The sequence below is a fragment of the Triturus cristatus genome, chromosome 6, assembly GCF_964204655.1.
Source record: "Triturus cristatus chromosome 6, aTriCri1.1, whole genome shotgun sequence".
NCBI classification, from domain to species: Eukaryota; Metazoa; Chordata; class Amphibia; order Caudata; family Salamandridae; genus Triturus; species Triturus cristatus.
The window spans coordinates 1,635,973,943-1,635,994,223 of NC_140589.1; the positions used below are offsets into that span (position 1 = coordinate 1,635,973,943).

General features: G+C 47.6%; 1 protein-coding gene across 2 annotated transcripts in view; it reads right to left on the reverse strand.

The window, feature by feature from the left end:
• Positions 1-20,281, reverse strand: part of PLEKHH2 (pleckstrin homology, MyTH4 and FERM domain containing H2) — a 626,603-nt gene that overhangs the window by 81,950 nt on the left and 524,372 nt on the right. For both annotated transcript variants that reach the window (XM_085612785.1, XM_085612786.1), the window contains exons 24-25: positions 20,116-20,257; positions 9,499-9,644 (exon numbers count right to left, since the gene is read on the reverse strand). In XM_085612785.1, coding sequence (XP_085468911.1) covers positions 9,499-9,644; positions 20,116-20,257 — 288 coding nt within the window. The remainder of the gene's footprint in view (positions 1-9,498; positions 9,645-20,115; positions 20,258-20,281) is intronic.

The following is a 20,281-nucleotide window of genomic DNA, read 5'->3' on the forward strand; positions in this document are numbered from 1 at the left end:
TAGGGAGAAAGTCTTTGTCAAGTTCCACGGGGAGTGCCTGAAACAGATATAACAGTTTAGGGAGCACAGTCATTTTGATCGCATGTATGCAGCTGAGCCAAGAGATAAAGAGTGGTTTCCAGCGTGCCAGATCTGCCTGTAGTCTGAGGATGGAAAGTTAGCTCTGTAAAGATCTTCCACTCTAAGAGTCAATTGAATCCCCAAGTATTGGAGCGAGCGGGAGGTCCACCGTAGTGGGGTGCAGGCTTGAAGTTCCCGGACTTCGGTGTCGGGGATTGTAAGATTGAGAACGTAGGATTTGTCTGGGTTAACCTTGAAGCCTGCCACTGCTTCAAAGCGCTGAAGTTCCGTTTGAAGCGTGGGGAGAGAGGTGGCCGGGTCCGTAAGAGATAAGAGCACATCGTCTGCGAAGAGGGATATCTTATGCATTTCTCTGCTAAAAGGAAGGCCTCTTATCTCTGGTGCTGCGTGTATGGCCATGACCAATGGTTCAATACTGAGGGCAAACAATAAAGGTGACCAGGAGCACCCCTGGCGAATACCTCTGGTCAAAGGGAAGGGAGCTGATAAGACCCCAATCACCTGCCTCCTTGAGCGAGATTGGACATAGTTAGCCCGGATCATAGTAATAAACTTCTTATCGAAGCCAAAGTGCGCAAGTCTGGTGAAGAGGAATGGCCAGTCTACCCTGTCGAATGCCTTCTCAGCATCCAACCCCACCAGTATTGCCGGAATCTTCCTCTTATTAGCTTTCTCGATTAGATGGGTTATACACCTAGTGTTGTCGTGCGTCTGACGGCCTTTAATAAACCCAGACTGGTCTGGATGGATGAGTTTGGGCATGAGATCGTTCAGGCGGGTTGCGAGAATGGATGAGTATAATTTCACATCTAGGTTGACAAGGGCGATAGGTTGATACGAAGCACACCTCTGTGGGTCTTTCCCTTGTTTTGGTATAACTGTGATCACAGCTTCCGCCATTGATGGGGTGACCCCTCCAGTCTCTGCCATGGTATTAAAAAGGAGGGTAAGAATGGGCAGAAGATCTGGGGCAAAGGTTTTGTAGAACTGGGCCGTAAACCAGTCGGGCCCTGGGGCTCTCTGTGATTTGAGAGATTTAATAGCCAAAGTCACCTCGCCTGATGTGATAGGGGCTGTAAGCCGGTCATTCCAGTTGTGGGAAACTTGAGGGAGCTGCAGGGACTGTAGGTAGTTACTTTGCATGTCCACATCTCTTAATTCCCTCGTATATAGGTTGCCATAAAAGGCACCAAAAATGTCGGCTTTTTCTGCGTCCTTGTGATTGAGATCACCTCGCCCATCTTTTATGCCGCCAATATATTCCCGTTCTTGTTTTTCCTTCAAGTGTCGACTGACCTTGTTACCCTGGGAGTAGGAAGGCTGACGGAGCTTCAGAAGGGTGTGCTCCGCCCTATTGTTGTATATGGCTCGAAGCTTCCCCCACAATGTTGTGAGTGTGCGCAGAGATTCCCTAGTGGGTGTGCGTTTATGGGTCGATTCAGCTAGTGTTAATTCGGCTTCCAGGTCTATTTTTTCTTTAGTCCGGCGTTTATTCAGCTCGGAGTTAAGTGCTATACAACAGCCTCTAAAGACTGCTTTGAAGGCGTCCCAGTTATTGAACACAGAGGTATCCGCAGGGACATTTCTGGCAAAAAAAGTCAGTGATCGTGTCTCCCAATTCTGTGCATAGTACTCTATCTCTCATGAGAGAGGCCGGAAAGTACCATTTGGGAGATGCAGACGCTAGAGCGTCCCTGGATAAACAGATCGAAACTAGGCAATGGTCTGACACGGAGATTGGTAAAATCTTGGCCTCTCGAAGGGCTCCCATTAAGTTTTGGCTAATAAATATATAATCAATTCTAGAGTATGTGCGGTGTACATGTGAATAGAAGGTATAATCTCGTGTCTGGGGGTAAAGGGTTCGCCAGGCATCCCTAAGGCCCAGTTCGTGTATTTGTTGTTTAGCCCCTGTGGAGAAGGAGCTCGACCCCTGTCTGTGGGAGTGAGTGCTGTCGAGTTCCATCTGCCAGGTTAGGTTAAAATCCCCCAGACGGAGTGTCGGACCCTCCGCAAAATCCTGTAGTTTCCCCAGGAGCATCTGAAGGAAGGTAGCCTGCCCTGTGTTGGGTGCATAGGATGAGACAAAAGTGCAGAGTCTACCACGCAAGATGCCTTTAACCATTATCCAGCGGCCCTCCTTGTCAGATATAGTGGTGGTTGGCTGAAACTTCATAGAGGTGTGGAAAAGGATCGCGGTTCCCCGGTGTTTAGTGTGCACCGACACCCTGTAAATCAAGGTGTAGCGTTTGTGACGGAAGCGGGTCTCCTCAGCTCGGGGTAGATGTGTCTCTTGTAGTGCTACTACATCTAAGTGATTGTCTAAGATATATTTCCAAACGTTTTTGCCTTTTGTGAGGCGAGTTAAGGCCTTTCACATTCCAAAAGCCTACCATAAGTACCATTGTGTCCTCGCCGCACCCCTCCGCTCTCTCCTGAATCTGTATGTCAGTCTCCCATTCTGCGCAGTAAGGCCCCCATGGGGCATGGAGCTTAAGTATGGCTGTGGTATGTAACCTAATCTAGGCAAAACGCATCCGCGTGGAGGACCATTAAAAAACCACCACCAGTTTCCCTCCCCCATTCCACAACCCTAAAAACAAGATCCCCAAAAACAAGAACCCCAAAACTAAACAGAAGTAACATCATCAAGTGTCGGGTCGATGATAAGACTCCGATTGTGGACAGGAGAACCCACATAGTCTTGATGGAGGAACAAAGTGACCAAGGTCCCAGCTCGCCCCTCCTCTGGACACTCTGATAGTTATGAGTCACCCGGCGTGTTCAAACTGGCGGAGTCAATAGGGCCACACAGTCAAGTTTCCTCATGAACATAAAGGAAGCTAAGCGAACCGGGCCATGAAGCGGGCATCGCTCCGTCGTGGGGCAAAGCCAGAACGTCTCTCAACATTAGTCTGTGGCAGTTCTCCAGTTGGACTATCTGCCCACCTGATATCACCAGCGCCCAGCGTCATGGTCCGAAAGAGCTAGCCCGCTGCAGTATGGGCCCCTGGGGTGGCATCAGGGCCAAGCGTCACGTCCCGGCCCTGGAGCTGGAGTCGTCTCACATCGGGATGGCTTCAATTCGAGACACCACTGGCCCCGGAGGATCACACCTCGGGTGGTGAATGGGGTCGTTGTCCAAGTATGGGCCGCTTAATTTGTCATTGCCTCGAGAGGTCGTGGACCATTTTGATGTAGGGGGGGCCAGTGCTTTGTGTGCCCCTTGCTATAGACCGTGTCTTCCAATGAGAGACCCAGGAGATCCATCCCTTCTTTCAGATCCACCACGTGTCTTTGTTTGTTATGATATTCGAAACTCAAGCAAAATGGGTAAGTTCATCGGTATTTGACCTTATCGCGGAGTTTTGAGGTAATGGGGTGGAATTGTTGTCGTCTGGACAAGGTAGCGGGCGCCAGATCTTGGTAGATGGTGCAGGAATGGCCTTGGAAGGAAACTGTGCCCTTCTGACGGGCCGCCAGGAGTAACGCCTCTTTCACCTTATAGAGTGGAATTTCGCTAGCACAGCTCTCGGTCTCTGCCGGCCCCCGGTAGAAAGGCTTCCTACTCGGTGTACCCTCTCGAGTTTGATCTTGAGAGTCTGCGGGCAGAGGATCTCCGCAAAAAGACCCTCCAAGAAGGCCTCTAGGTCAGGCCCCTCCACCCCTTCCTCAAGGTCTCGGATCCATATATTCTCCCGCCGAGCCCTGTTTTCCAAATCTTCCGCCTTTAGCTGGGTTTGGTGGAGAAGGTCTTGGAGAGTGAGAACTGTGTCTTGTAGCGCCGTTACTTGTTGATCTGTTTCCTGGGTGTGCGTCTCCATGTCGACCACTCTGGTGCCCACTGAGTCTAGATCGCGTTGGAGGTCTGTCATTCGTGAGTTGAGATCGGTTTTTAGTTGGTCAATGGAAGTTTGAATGTCTTGGCTCAGCTCGATCCTCAATTCCATCTTAAAGTCTCGCAGGGAGGACATGAGATCCTCCTTAGTGAGGGCCATGGTGGTTGCGTCACTGTCGCGATCCAGAGAGCGCTGCTTATCTGCTGGTGAAAAGAAGCTCGAAACTTTGGTCGTCGCTCTGGTCACTGTCTTCTTTGGCGGCATAAAGGCTGACCCACCCCGCACTCCCCTATCTTAATGTTGCAGGTCCGGTGTCACAAGTCCTGACCCTGGTGTATCTCAGGGGGGCACAGCAGCCGCGAGGGGCCTGGGTCGCCGCTTAAGCGGTCCTCCTAGGGCAACGACCATTAAGGGGGTCCGTCGTAGCGCCTCGCCGCTCTCCGATCCGCAAGGCGAGCCATGCACTCTGACCGCTGTGGTGGAACACCAGTTGACAGATCCCGACAGATGTGAGAGGTAGCGGTGACTCCGTGTCGAGGTCTCCTCTCAGTTAATGAGCCGATGCTGCCGGGAGGGCTCTCCGGCTGGATCTCCCCCGGCTCTCAGTGTGTGGCTCACCAAGGATGAACACAGATTCCCTGCCTACTCCAACTTCTGGGCCCACATGGGATCGCTTTCAGGCCAGGTAGGGTGACAATATAGTGCCAAAATGTGTCCAGAACATTAGCGCTACCCGGGAGCAAAACGGATCACGTCCGATCAGCCATCTCGCCAGTCCATGCCCTCCTCCCCACCTTTGAACTTTTGTTTGGTAATCCTGTGAGGGGACCATTGTGTAGTGAAGGAAGGATGGGCGAGACCTCTCACAGAAACTAAACAGGACATTGTGAGCTATATGCTTGGCCTGCATTCCAGGATGGCTGAGTCCATGGTAAAAGCATCCAAAAACCTTGAGGCCAGCCAAGAGCTTCAGAAGCTCTGTATGACCAAAAGGCAGCACTGGTGGAGTTCCAACCAGGGCAGAAGGTGTGGGGTTTTGAGTCTGTGGCTCCTAGGACCCTCCAGGACAAATGGAGTGGACCCTACCCTATCCTTGAAAGAAAAAGGGAGGACGCCAATCTGGTGAACCTTGGCACTTGCAGGGACCCCAAAAGAGCCATCCATGTGGATTGTCTTAAACCCTATCACGTCAGGGCTGATGTGGCCATGGTGATGTTAACTAATGAGGATCAGGAGCAAGAGAGTAAGCCTATCCCTGGCCTCCTCTCCAACAGTCCCAAAGATGGGTCAGTGGATGGAGGGATTTTGTCAGACACCCTCTCTGCCCAACAGCAGGCTGACTGGAGGCACGTCTTTGAGCAATATGCTGAGCTCTTTTCCCTTACACCTGGTCAGACTAACTGGAATGTCCATGATGTGGACACGGTTGACAGTCTGCATGTCAAAAGTAAACTGTATAGACAGTCTGACGAAGTGAGGGAAAGCATCAGAGCGGAAGTCAGCAAGATGTTGGAGTTAGGGGTAACTGAGACCTCTGAAAGTCCCTGGGTCAGCCCAGTGGTCTTAGCCCCCAATCCTCACCCTCAGGGTGGAAAGAGAGAACTGAGGTTTTGTGTTGACTATAGTGGTCTCAACACGGTCACAAAGACAGCTGCACATCCTATGTCAAGGGTAGATGAACAAATTGACTAGCTAGGGGCAGCCAGTACTTTTAATTTGACATCAGGGTACTTGCAGATGGTCTGACCTCAGGAGCAAAAGAAGAATCGGCATTCAACCCCAGATGGGCATTATCTGTTCACTGGATTGCCCTTTGGACTAAAGAATTCCCCTGCCACCTTCAAAAGGTTGATGAACAAAGTCCTTGCTGGGCTGGAATCTCTTAGTTCAGCATATCTTGCCGATATTGCGGTCTATAGTTCCACCTGGCAGGATCACCTGATTCATCTTGGCAAGGTCCTTGGGGCTTTGCGAAATGCAGGCCTCACTACCAAGACAAGGAAGTGCCAGATAGGGCGGGGCCCTGTTTTATACTTGGGCCGCCATGTAGGTGGAGACCAAGTTCAACCCTCATAACCCAAGAAAATTGTGGACTGGGTAGCTTCAACCACCCAGACTCAAGTCAGGGCATTCCTTGGCTTGACTGGGTACTACAGGAAGTTTGTGAAGAGGTATGGTACTATTGTGGCACCCCTCATAGAGTTGCCCTCTAAAAAAATGCCAATGATAATGAACTGTACAGTGAGCTGTCAAAAGGCCTTTGACACTATGAAGGAACCAGTGTGCTCAGCATCCATTCTGAAAGCTCCAGTTTATTCTAAGCAGTTCATAGTGCAGACAGATGCCAGTGAACATGGCATAGGAGTGGTCCTATCCCAAACAATGAATATGGCCATGACCGACCTGTTGCTTCCATTAGCAGGAGGTTATCCCCCCAGAAAGCAGCTTTGGAGTGCCATTGAGAGGGAAACATTTGCTGTGGCTTGGTCCTTGAAGAAGCTGAGACCATACATGTTTGACTCTCACTTCCTTGTTTAAACTGGCCACAGGCCTCTCAGTGAAACACAGACCTGGGGCGGACCATGCCAATGCAGATGGCTTTTCCAGGTTTTTCCACTAAGAAGATGAAGACTCACTTGTGAAAGGTAATGTAGATAAGTGCCCCTTTTTGACATGGTCACCTCCACTTTTTGCCTGATATTCGATGTGATTTTGACTGGAAGTGCACTCGGTTTCTGCTAACCAGGTTCCCACTGCTAGGTCTATTTCCTAAAACTGTGCAATTGTACCCCCATTTACAATACCTTTAGAATTCTCTGTAAATCCCTAGTAAATGGTACACCTGGTACCTAGTGCCTGAGGTACTAAAAAGGGTCCCTAAAGGTTGCAGCACAAATTGTGCCACCCTGAGAGACCCCACACCAAGCAATTGTAAAGCATGCTACTGCAGGCTGTGTGTTTTGGTGCGGACAAAAGTGAAAACACAACATGGCACACATCCTTGTGTGCCATGTCCCCTAACACAGCATGTAGTATTTGTAAGTCACCCCTATTGCAGGCCTTCCAGCCCTAAGCCAGTGTGCCTTATACTACATGTGTGGGCATATCTTCACGAGCAGATATGTCCCTGTGCTGGTCAGTTCCATTGCTGCCAGTGAAAATGATCACAGAAGATATTTTAAGTGCATGTGCTGGTTAGTTGTCAAGAAACGAGTTCCACAGCTACTTGATGGCTTCACTGAAAATAGGGGTGTTTGGTATCAAACGTCTCATATTAATAAACCCACATTGATTCCAGATTTATTAATACATGCATATAGAGGTCACCTTAGAGGTCCCTCCTGAAAACCTACCAGCCACTGGTGTGTTGGCTGACTGGTTTATGCCAACCTGTCACCAGAGACGAGTGTCTGACCCCCAAAGGTGAGAGCCTTTGCTCTTAGGAGGTCAGAAACAAAGCCTGCTCTGGGAGAGGATGTTCACACCCCCTCGCACAGGACGACCTGCTGATTAGCATTCCAAGGCAGGGGAGCTTCAAAGAAGCCACTGCCTCTGAAAAGCAGATCTGGCTCTCCTCACAGGAGAGGAAGCCGAGCCCCTTTGTCCAGAGCCCTTTGAAACCTGGACGGGCAAGAAAATTACCTAGTCAGGTAGGTGTGCCCACCCCCAGGCTAGTACCACCCCTAAGGTGGGCTAACTTAAGTGGACAAAACTTTACAGAGTTGGCTCTCTTTGTGATAGCAAACGTAAGAATTCTGGGACAGGGTTATGCCCACTTCCCACAGGAAGTGGTCATATAGGGGAAGTAGTGACCCCAAGGGTAAGAAGCCCATTGGCTACTACCCTACACTCCCTAAAATCCCCAAAATGTAGTATTTAGGGGAGCCCCTGGGACCAGAAAAGCATCCTGCTGACCTGAAAGAAGAGTGAAGAGTCGCAAAGAGCAAGAACTGAAGACCAGCAACTGACTTGGACCCAACCCTCTCGGCCTGCCTACTGTCTTCGACAATTGCGCTAAAAGATCACTTTTCCTGCAGCTGCTGTGTCTCCAAAGCCTGGGAGACCTGCCAGCACTTCACCCAGGAGCCAAGAACTCCCGTGGATCCTGCAGGCCCCCAAAGAGACCTGTAAGGAATCAAAGATCACGAAAACCCGATGCCTAAGGACACCACTGCACCTGTCGCTCCAAGCCTGAGTTGAAGTGGACCAATGGTGCCAGCGTGGTACCAGCCCTCCAGAGACAGAGTTCACCGTGGAATTCCTGACGTCGACTGCAGCCTCTGTTCGCAGGCCTCCTCTACTGTGACCGCTTCCGGTAAGGAAAACCCGACGCCTAAAGACACCTCTACACCCATCGCCCCAAGTCCGTGGAGAAGAGTAACAAAGGCGTCCATATGCCCCTGAGCATCGTGAGGCCTGAGCCCCCATGTTGGTTCTGCCCGACTGGCCTCCCAGTCCAAACCTGCAGCCTCTCTACGCGGAGACCGATCTCCATAGACTGATATTGGGCACCCAATGCTGTTTCTCACCCCTGCAACCGGCCACACTAGTGCCGCTGGTGGTGTCTTGCTGGTGCTGCCTTGGGCCTTGCCCACCACTCACCAAAACTCCTGGAGATTGGTCCTGTATGTCGCTGTACTGTACCTTAATGCCGTACTTGTTCTTCCTCCCATAGGATATCATTGCAGCTTCTGAAAATGACACTGTTGACTTTTTAAATCTAAAAGTATTTCTCTTGAAATACGTACTTACCTGAAAAAACTGCTTCTGGTGCCTAAATATATACAAAGATAAATGTTTTTTTTGCATATTGGTGTAGATCTCCTTAGAGAGTCGTGTGTATCATTTATTTACTATTGTGTGTATTTGCAGATGCCTAACACTCCTCTCAGATAAGCCTAAGGCTGCTTGACCACACTACCCCTTAGAAGAGCACCTTCAGATTGCTAGAGCAAGCCCCTGTCCACTCTCAAGCCATGTTCCAATGGATAGCTCTACATCCCTGGGCAGCAAATGCAAACAAAATATTTTGTTGAGATTCATGTTTACAATTGGTTAAGCCATCCATGACTATGTGCTGGAAGGTAGTATTATGTTTTATTTATACTACTTAGTATCCTGTATTGAAGACAAACAAGTCAGTGCAAACTTGTGGTGCAAAAACGCCTAAGTGCAAATAACATTGTGCAGCAAATGGGAAATAACATACACCAATGCAATATTGCATCTGGTATTGCCGTTACCGGGGAGGATTTCCACACCACTGCCAGGCAGGTATAAGTTATGGACCCAAAATTGGGACTAATGTTCAGGATTCAGTAATACATATCATGTTCTGCATGTTTTTCCCTACATTTCATGTGCTGCTGAGCCATTGGATTGGTGCACAAAAACACATGTGAATCTGAATCACTTGTAATTTCGAGTCCAGCTGAAACGCCAGTTTTGCCTGAATCAGAATTAAAAGGCCACTTGCAATACAGACCTAAGAATCAACAACATAGAGGTTATCAACATGAACTGACCAACTGATTTACTCTCCTTGTTTATCGAATTGTAATAATAAAAATGTTCCTACCTCAATTGCTCCTCAGAACAGCCATTCCTGTACATGTGTGGGTAAAACCTCTCCAAAATCTGCTTTACTGTTTGATTAGACTTGGATTGTGTTGTGGCTTGGCCTGATGGAGTTGAGAATGGTCGTTCATAGTCACCATTTTCAACCTGTTGGACAAATGATTAGGGTAAATTAGCACAATGGATCACACTGGCCTGTAAAAAAATCATTTAATCTAACACAATATCATCATTGAACGGGACGTCACACAATCCCTTTTGTGTGGCTGTTTTTAAACAACTGGGTTCCTAGGCCGCATACAACTGAAAGGGGAAAATAAAAATAGCATGATGGTTTGGAGGAATAGAAAGATTCTGCACTCCCTCAAATTCTTACATTGTGCATCTTTGATTCTAGAGAATTTGGATTGCATACGGCTTAAATGCTTGCCCTATTCCTACATTTACGTTGCCATAGAAATTGTGATGAAACACTGGAAAAAGTGGGCCACAGCTCGTTGCCCCACACCTACAATTCACACTGCAAATATACTAAAAATGGTACAGAAATAATCCAATGATTATTTTATGGAAGCATCTTTAAATTAAGTTTGATTAATTTCATGCTGCCTTTAAGCAGTACACAAGCCTTTGACAATCACACCCTGGCCACAACATTTACTTTACCAATTTGCTAAAACATTCCACTACCTATTACAAAACACACCATCTTCTGCCCATTAGAGCATCATTTGATGCCATTTTGCTTTATCGGGGTAGTAAGGAAAATCACATATCATCCTGTGAACCTTTCATTCAAGTGTATTTTAACCTTAGGCTTTTTGGAATGTCCCCTTTTATTGATTAGATGCGTCTAGTAGTTGTGATTGAATTAACTACAAAGACCGACTCCATCCAGTGCAGACAAATTCCTTGTTCCTTGCATTCCTTATGCTTGGAATGTTTAGCGGGCCAATTCTCCCGCCTTTTTCAAATCCGTGGGAGGTGGATGAGGAAATGGCAGAACTGCCTGCAGTTTCCTATATGCTCTCCACACTCGGGAAGAAGGACATTTCACCCGTGCCCAATTGTCAACCATCCTTCACTGAATGCAGATGGTCACTAGATCTATACTTGGCAAAAATCTCAAGCTTCGGTGATGGATAAATACCTTGGCAAAAGAAGCACAACCCCAGATAGGAATTCTTCATACCTGAAGAATCCTTAAAACAAATAGTTCAATCTCTGGTACTGTCCAGACGAGGCTACAGCACATCATTGTCTGGTACACTTAAAATCCACCTTCCTCTCATGCAATCAGCACATCATGCAGCAGCTAGATTGGTCTGTGGAACCAGAAAGCATGATCACATCACTACAATAATATCAATAAACTGCAAGGGCAGCTCCTCCGTAATGGCGTAGGAGCATTACTCCACTGGTAAGAGTCCGTCACAGAAAAATAAAATAATATTAGAACAACATCATTTTATTTTTCTGTGACAGGCTCTGGCTAATGGTGCGTGCATGTGTGTGGCCATGACAGGCAGGAGAGGTGAGCACTTAGAAGTGCGCATGTCAGTTTTGGCAAGCCGACTTAGGCTGGCCAAACAGCCATGTGCACTTCTATTTCGTCAAAAGCCTCAGGCTCCCAGGCAGTGTCTGAGCAGCAGACCAGGCCGCTCAGACCAATCCTGGCACTGCTCTCATAGCATGAGAGCAGCGTCTGGATTGGCTGGGAAGCCTGTGCCTTTCCAGAGACTGCCGGGAGTGTAGCACCGAGGATGGCATCGGGACAGCGAGATCTAAGTTTTTATATTATTTTTGCGCTCAATTCCCAGTCCCATATCTACTTTTGTTATGCGGCGCCGCCACTGGCTTCCGATTGAAGCAAGTAGCATCCATAAAATAGCCTCCATCATCACAATTTCCATCGCTCTGATTCCCCAAATGACTTATCCAAAAAAGAATCGAATTAGGTGGGAAACAATAATTACTCATATGAGACAGCCTTCTGCTTGAACTGCCAAACCCCCAACGCCTCCCCAAAAAACAGATACTTAAACATTCCTTCCCAGGGAATGCACCCTATACTTTGGAACTCCATATCACCAGTCATTAGAAGAAATCTTGCCTATGCCACCTTCAGAACGAAATTAAAAGACTCCTTTACAAACATATCTCCTTAAAATAATTTACATTTTATTTTAATTGGGTTTTTTGAAGATGTATGATGTAGGGAGTAACCCAGTCCGTATTCAATATTCACCTACAATGTATGCATCTGGATGGCCAGGCACGGCCAAAGGATTAAATATAGGGGAACACTGCTGCTTTGGGCTCACTCCCTGATGCAACTAGTGGTGCCCTGTGCACCTCCTGCATTGTTTCGCCCATCACCTTACAGGGGTGACAAGGTCTGGAACCTGCCGTGGATCCCTTCTGGGTGGTGCTCCATCACCACAGCTGCACGACCTGTACCTGCCAGTCCTAAGACCGTTTGATACATGAGATGGTTGAATACGCCTAATGCGGCACTCCCTTGCCAGGGAGAGTAGCCTGGTCCTTCATCCAGCACAGCGGGGCACCTTACCTAATCAGCGAAGTTGCAGAAACTTATCACTGCGGCACCTACTTCAGCCACAGTGAGGGCAAACCCAAATATATATATAAAGCACACCCGTGTGGCTGACTGCTGCCACAGCACTTGCAACAGGTGTAAACAGATCAGAGCTGATCTAAAAGACTGAGTTGCCTGAATACTGTCAGGGCACCACCTAGAGACAGACTATGGTGAAAGAGTCTCCCTCGGGATAGTATAGATGCTTAAAGACCAGCTGCAGTGAACATAATTCCAACAAAGAGCATGGAGGCATGGCTGATGAGCCTCAACCTACAGCAGTGAAGCATACATTGCTACCACCCATGTCTCCCCCACATGGAGGGATAGCAGCATATGCCTCCATTATGGTGTAGTCGTTATTGCCTTGATGGATCTAGCAGCAGCATTCCCCCGTTGGAGAAAATAGGTCTGCTGCATGATTAATTACTTTTGAGCAACAAGAGAGACAGATGGAACAGTGAAGAGGTCCCTTTGGCTGCACTGCACAGGAGGAGAGGTATACAAGCTGTTTGAGAACCTCCCGGGGCAGGGGCTGGCCACGACTATAATGCGGCGATAGCCACATTGAATCCCTATGTTCGAGGCATATGAGCTGCAGATCACACACTTAGGATAAGATCGCCATCTGGTGTTGGGCTCGGATGATTGCAGGTAGTTGTTGTCTTCGGAAAAAGACTTTTGGTCACGAGATAGGTGACTCCTCCTCTGGACAACAGTGCGCATGGGCATCCACTCCATCCTCAGATTGTTTTTTTCCGCCATTGGGTTCGGATGAACTTTTCCACTCCGGCTGAAAACTTCTGAAAATCCAGCTTTCGAAACCAAAAACATTCACAACTCGACGTCGAAATCCAATCGGACCGGTTCCGGACACGGCTCATGGAAAGGACACCTTTTAAAAAATGCCCCCAATGTGGAGCAAAGTTCCCCCACAGTGACCACCACGAGGTCTGCAACCTGTGCCTCTCGCCGGAACATAACGAATCCAGCTGTCCAGCCTGCGCCACATTCCGCTCCAAGAAAACCATCCGAGACCTAAGAGCTCGAGGCCATATCATGGCCAGACCAGCTCCAAAACCAGAGGACATCTTTGCTCAGGATGTCCCAGAAGACGATTCCGAAGACCTCCAAATCGTATCCGAAGCGGAAGATTGATGACCTCATCACTCCGGGGCAACGAGTGAGTACCAGTGCCCCTACCCCAACCCCCCCAAAAAAGGCACCGGTTAAGACTCCGCCATCTGGCCCCAGTCGCGACCGAAAATCGTCTTCAGGAGCCCCGCCCTCGGGCTCGGCTCCGAAGAAATATAAGCCTACAGGTGGCTCGGGCTCGAGCAAACCACATGTCATTGTGCCCACAATACCTTCGGCACCGAAGACTCAACACCTCTCGGCACCGAAGCAGGCTCCGAAACCAGCGAGGCCGAAATCTCCACCGGCACCGAAACGTTCGGCACCGAAATTCCCGCCGGCACCGAAAAGTTCTTCGGCACCGAAATCATCATCGGCACCGAAACCATCATCGGTGCCGAAAAAGTCCAAAAAGACTCTACCGATCATCCAAAACATAGATCAGAACCGAAAAAGTCGGCACCAAAGCCACTTTCGGACAATGAAGAACTTTTTCGCCCTGATCCCACGCAAAAAAGGATTTATATCAATCCAAAAACCGGACATGTCACCGCTGTGCCATACAAGAAAAGGAAGCTGGACACAACACCTCCTCCAGCTCCCAAAAAGAAGAAGGACTTCGCCACCTCACCCATTAGTCCTTCCTCCCCTATATCTCATCTAATCCCACCCCCCCTGCCCCCATCTCCTTCTCCTCTACCATCTCCTTCACATACACCACCTCCACAGGATGATGATGATTTAGGGGGAGGGGGTGATCCGGATGACCTTAATGATCCTAATGATCCTTTCACACTCCCGGATACGGCACCCTTAGATGACTGGGCTTACCCTTTACCTGATATTCCTGATCCCACTACATACCCCTCCAAACCCTCCCCTCCAGATGACCACCTAGGGTTTGGGCAGCTGCTAAACAGGGCGGCGCTTTTCCATGGCGTCACCATGCACTCAGATACACCCAAAGAAGACTTTCTTCTAGACACATTCGAACAATCGCAAAAATCAGTTCAGATCTTGCCCATGATTAAGGGAGTCATAAAACACGCCACAGAGGTTTTTAAAGACCCTGTCAGAGCTAGGGTTCTGAACCTTAAAAAAATATAGACCTGCCCCCACAGGATCCCGCGTACATTAAAGCACAGCTCCCTCTAGACTCTTTAGTAGTTTCAAATGCTAGAAAGCGGGCTAACTCCCAAACAGGAGACACACCGCCCCCAGACAAAGAGTCCAAGCTCTTAGAGGCCTCGGGCAAAAGAGTTGCAGCACAAGCTCCTAACCATTGGCGTATTGCCAACACACAAGCTCCATTAGCCCGATATGATAGGGCTCATTATGATCAGTTAGAAGATCTTTTACAACACCTGCCAGATCAGTACAAATCCCAGGCCAATGACCTCATCCAAGAGGAGGATATAGGGGAAACAACACCAAGGGCCGAGGTCGGGGCAATACCAACACCCGCACCTCTCGAGCCACTAAACAGTGACTTGCCCCCGCTCCCCCCAGACCATTCCACTCCGGTCGGGGGCAGACTCCGACAGTTCCTACCTGTCTGGAATTCCATTACAACAGACAAGTGGGTAAGACAAATTATCCAGTCTGGTTACTGCCTCGAACTCACAAACACCCCCCCACACATACCACCCAAACACCGTCCAATGTCACCACACCATCTTACGCTCCTCAAACAGGAAATTCGGTCCTTGCTTCAAAAACACGCAATAGAACCAGTTCCACTCCAACATCAGGGTACAGGAGTATATTCTCTATACTTCCTAATTCCCATAAAGAACGAGACCTTAAGACCCATACTCAACCTCAGACTACTAAATCAGTACATACACTCAGATCACTTCCATATGATCACTCTCCAACAAGTCCTCCCACTACTTCAGCAAGACGACTTCCTTGCAACATTGGACCTCAAGGACGCATACTTTCACATCCCCATGCATCCTGCTCACAGGAAGTATCTAAGATTTGTGGTAGACGGACAGCACTATCAGTTTACAGTCCTCCCATTCGGAGTAACAACTGCACCCAGGGTATTCACCAAATGCTTAGCAGTAGTGGCAGCGCACCTCAGGAGACAACAAATCCATGTCTTCCCGTATTTCGACGATTGGCTCATAAAAGCCAATACTTTCGACAAATGCGTTCTCCACACTCACCGCACTATTCAAACCCTACACGACTTGGGATTTACCATCAACTATCCCAAATCTCAACTGCAACCCTCCCACATACATCAATATCTGGGAGCCACCATAAATACTTCCAAGGCCATAGCTTATCCCAGCACAGCCAGGATAGCCAACATACAAAACCTCATCTTAAAATTTCAAACTCAACACTCTTCCAGCAAGAGTGTTTATGCAACTGTTAGGCATGATGGCGTCATGCATCTCCATTGTGCCTCACGCACGACTTCAAATGCGTCCCTTGCAAGAATGTCTAGCACAACAGTGGAACCAGGCTCACGGACAACTTACCGATCTGGTGTTGGTGGACAGTCGCTCACTTCGCTCACTAAAATGGTGGAACACCATCAACCTGTCCAAAGGGCGACCGTTCTTAGAGCCTCTTCCACAAGTAGTGCTGACGACCAACGCATCTCTCACAGGGTGGGGAGCCCATCTCCTTCAACACACCACTCAGGGCAGATGGACCACTCAACAAAAACTGCTCCATATCAATCACCTAGAACTTCTAGCAGTGTTCCTAGCACTGAAATCCTTTCAAGTACATTTAAGGAACAAAACTGTCCTCATCCGCACAGACAACATGACGACCATGTATTACATACAAAAACAGGGGGGGGGGGGACACATTCTCTCCAACTGTCCCAACTCGCACAGAACATTTGGAGATGGGCAATTCCCCAAAACATCTACCTGCTAGCGGAACACCTTCCAGGGGTTCACAACCAGGTTGCCGATCTCCTAAGTCGACAGACACAACAAATCCACGAATGGGAAGTAGACCCCAAAGTCCTATTCCCATTCTTCCAAAAATGGGGCCAACCAGACATAGACCTGTTCACCACACACGAAAACGCAAAATGCCCAACCTTCGCCGCCAGGTTTCCCCACCCACAGTCGAAGGGCAATGCGATATGGATGAACTGGTCAGGCAGATTTGCGTACGCTTTTCTGCCTCTCCAGCTCATTCCATTTGTGGTACGCAAGCTCAAACAACAGTCTCTAAAACTGATTCTAGTAGCTCCCACTTGGGCACATCAACCCTGGTTCACAACACTTCTGGAACTATCGCTAGTTCCACATCAAAAACTGCGCCTTTCCCCAGCCTTATTAACCCAGAACCATGGAGAAATCAGACACCCAGATCCACAGCAACTGAACTTGGCGATCTGGCTCCTGAAGTCTTAGAGTTCGGTTACCTCAACCTCCCACCAGACTGTATGAATATCATAAAAGAAGCTAGAAGACCTACTACTAGGGCATGTTATGCTGCAAAATGGAAAAGATTTGCCATTTACTGCACTAACAATGATATACGTCCACTGGATGCTTCCATCCAAAACATTATTTGCTATTTACTACACTTGCAAAGATGCAATTTAGCGTATTCCTCCATACGTCTACACCTAGCAGCGTTAGCAGCCTACTTACAAAACAGACAACACTTGTCACTATTTAAGGTACCAGCCATCAAATCCTTCATGGAAGGTCTCAAAAGAATTATTGCTCCAAGATTACCACCTTCTCCAGTGTGGAATCTAAATATTGTTCTAAAAAGGCTCATGGGCCCTCCATTTGAACCTATGCATAAATGCGAACTGCAATTCCTTACATGGAAAGTGGCTTTCCTTATTGCAATCACATCCCTGCGAAGGGTAAGTGAGATACAGGCCTTAACTATTGAAGAACCATTCCTACAACTACATCGTAACAAAGTGGTTCTTAGGACAAACCCAAAATTCCTACCAAAAGTCATTTCCCCTTTCCATCTTAACCAATCAGTCGAGCTGCCAGTCTTCTTCCCTAATCCAGACTCAGTAGCTGAGAGAGCCCTTCATACCTTAGATGTTAAAAGAGCCTTGCTTTATTACAATCGACAGAACCAAACCTTTTCGCAAAACCAAACAACTGTTTGTTGCTTTCTCTCCAGCACATAAAGGCAACCCCATTTCAAAATCAGATATAGCCAGGTGGATGGTTAAATGTATCCAAATATGTTACCTAAAAGCTAAACGCACTCTTACAGTTCCCCCTAGAGCGCATTCCACACGTAAAATAGGGGCTTCCATGGCATTCTTAGGGAACATTCCTTTAGAAGATATTTGCAAGGCAGCCACATGGTCTACCACACACACCTTCACTAAACATTACTGTGTTGATATGCAATCCAAACAACAAGCTTCCGTAGGCCAATCCATCCTAAAAACTCTATTCCAAACTGCTGCAACAGATACAGGTGACCACCGCTAGGGGAGACACTGCTATATAGTCTATCCTAAATGTGTGATCTGCAGCTCATATGCCTCGAACGGAATATGCTACTTACCAGTCTGCATCTGTTCTTGGCATGTAGAGCTGCAGAGCCACACACGCCCACCCGCCTCCCCGGGACCTGTATCTGTTCCAGCATTGTCTTAATTAGACATTACACATGGACATCCTTTCTCTTTATTCTTATACACTCCATTTCCCATCATGGCGAAAAACAATCTGAGGATGGAGTGGATGCCCATGCGCACTGTTGTCCAGAGGAGGAGTCACCTATCTCGTGACCAAAATGCTTCTTCCGAAGACAACAACAACCTGCAATCATCCGAGCCCAACACCAGATGGCGATCTTATCCTAAGTGTGTGGCTCTGTAGCTCTACATGCCAAGAACAGATGCATACTGGTAAGTAGCATATTCCTTTGATCCATAGCTTAAACCAGACTATGAGTGATTCAAACTACAACAAGCCTGGCAGAAGAAAGGAGACACAACAGACAGAATTCAGGCCCGACTAAGGGAACTAGCCAAAACCTGCACTGACAACAATCAACAGAAAGAACTCAGAGCCTCTTCATCCAGGGGTGTAGATCATCAATACTATTATGCCTAATGCTGCTCGAACTAGTAATAAGTGTGGAAGACCCCCCAATTCTAGTGAGATCCCATGGTCTGTCCAACAGCAGCGCAGAAGGAGGCAGCGCTGACAAGAGGCCCAGCATACCCAGGCAATCATAGATGGGTTTGCGTGAAGGAAGAGGTGGTAGGCAACATAAAGAGGAGAACCCCACCACAACTGACTAGGGCACAACACAATACAATGACTTGCGGAAGAAACCACGTAAGTGCTAGACAACTATCCCCCCTCAAGAAAGACCTGTTCCAGATGCAGCGGAGCAGACCATTTTGCTCAAGCATGCAGAGGGGTGATCGAGGACAAAAAGCTTTAGTGAAGAAATTCACCACCTCTGCCCTGCAACAACTGATTTTGGAAGACAACTACCTGCTAACCACTGCTAGGTCAAAGATGCAAGAAAAACAGAACGAATACGATGACGACGACTAGGAGGTCAACTTGGTATCATACATCAAATCAAACAAGGCCTGAACAGTTGCCGATCCCAACCCATCTGTGTATTGCCTATCAAATATATGCTGGTAAAGGTACTGATTGACACTGGTGCATCAGTCAACAACATCATGTATCTAAAACGGGGAACAACCTTTACAACGCAACTATTACAACGCAATTTTTACAACGCAACATCCACTACAACGCATTCCATTACATCGCATGACACTACAACGCATTTTAAAAACTACCTTTACAACGCATTCCATTACATCGCATACTACCTTTACAACGCATACCATTACAACGCATAATATTATCCAACACTTACCCTACTGTTGCACCCCCTGGAGTTAGAATAGTAATTTTTACCCCCATACTATCCAACACTTACCTTAAATGCAATGTAATATTATGCGTTGTAATGGTATGCGTTGTAAAGGTAGTATGCGATGTAATGGAATGCGTTGTGAAGGTAGTTTTTAAAAATGCGTTGTAATGTGATGCGATGCAATGGAATGCGTTGTAGTGGATGTTGCGTTGTAAAAAATGCGTTGTAAGTGTGCGTTGTAACGACATACATCCATCTAAAACAGTACCAAGCCCTGAAGCCACACCTCGACATGTACTCGGATCTTTGCATATAGAGTACAGGAGCCCTTAAGGCTGGCAGGTATTATTGAAGTAATCATCTAAAATGAAGATGCAGAGACAGGAGTCCACTTCCACTTCACCAGTGCAGGAGAAGGGTCCCTGCAAAAGACCTAAGCCTTGCACTATTGCCCAAAATGTGTATCCTCAAAGAGTCCCACGACACACTGGAGTACATCCACATGGTCACACTAGGAGCTTGCCTTATGGCTATGGACCTGTGAGAGAATGTGATACCTCACAAAAAGATGAATTCAAACAGAAAGTCATACAAGCAATGCAGAAACATAAGTAGAAAGACTTTCTGCAAGACTCTCATAGGTGGGACCACTCGGACAAGACTAACACTTATTCAGCTGTGGAAATCTAGAGAGGAACTAAGCACTACTGGAGGAGGTGTCCGCCAGAGAAAGCAATGCATTTTAGTATCCCACTCACACCGTAAAAAGTTCATGGAACCTTACATTTCACCTATAATGTTTCATTTGAAAATTCCTTAAAGTTGAGTCCTTTATAAGACAATGTGAACAGCCTCATTGGGTATTACTATAATTATGCTAACTTTGCAAAGCGCTCTAATACCCTTGCAACACACATCCAAGCTATAAAAATTGCAAATAAATACGTACAATAAATAGATTTTAGGGCGAACATCATATGGTGTTTAGTGGCTAGAGGTGTTGTAAGATACCTGGGCTAAGAGAGCTGCCATTTCCAATGCCAAGTCCTTGTTCACCGGAAACAGCCCTTTCACTATTTGGTCATTTGTCTGATACATTAACAGCAACTTTTCCCTCTCTGTCTCTCCACGAGCTTGCATGGAGAAGCAGAGCCTGCAATAAAGAAAGCAAACATGA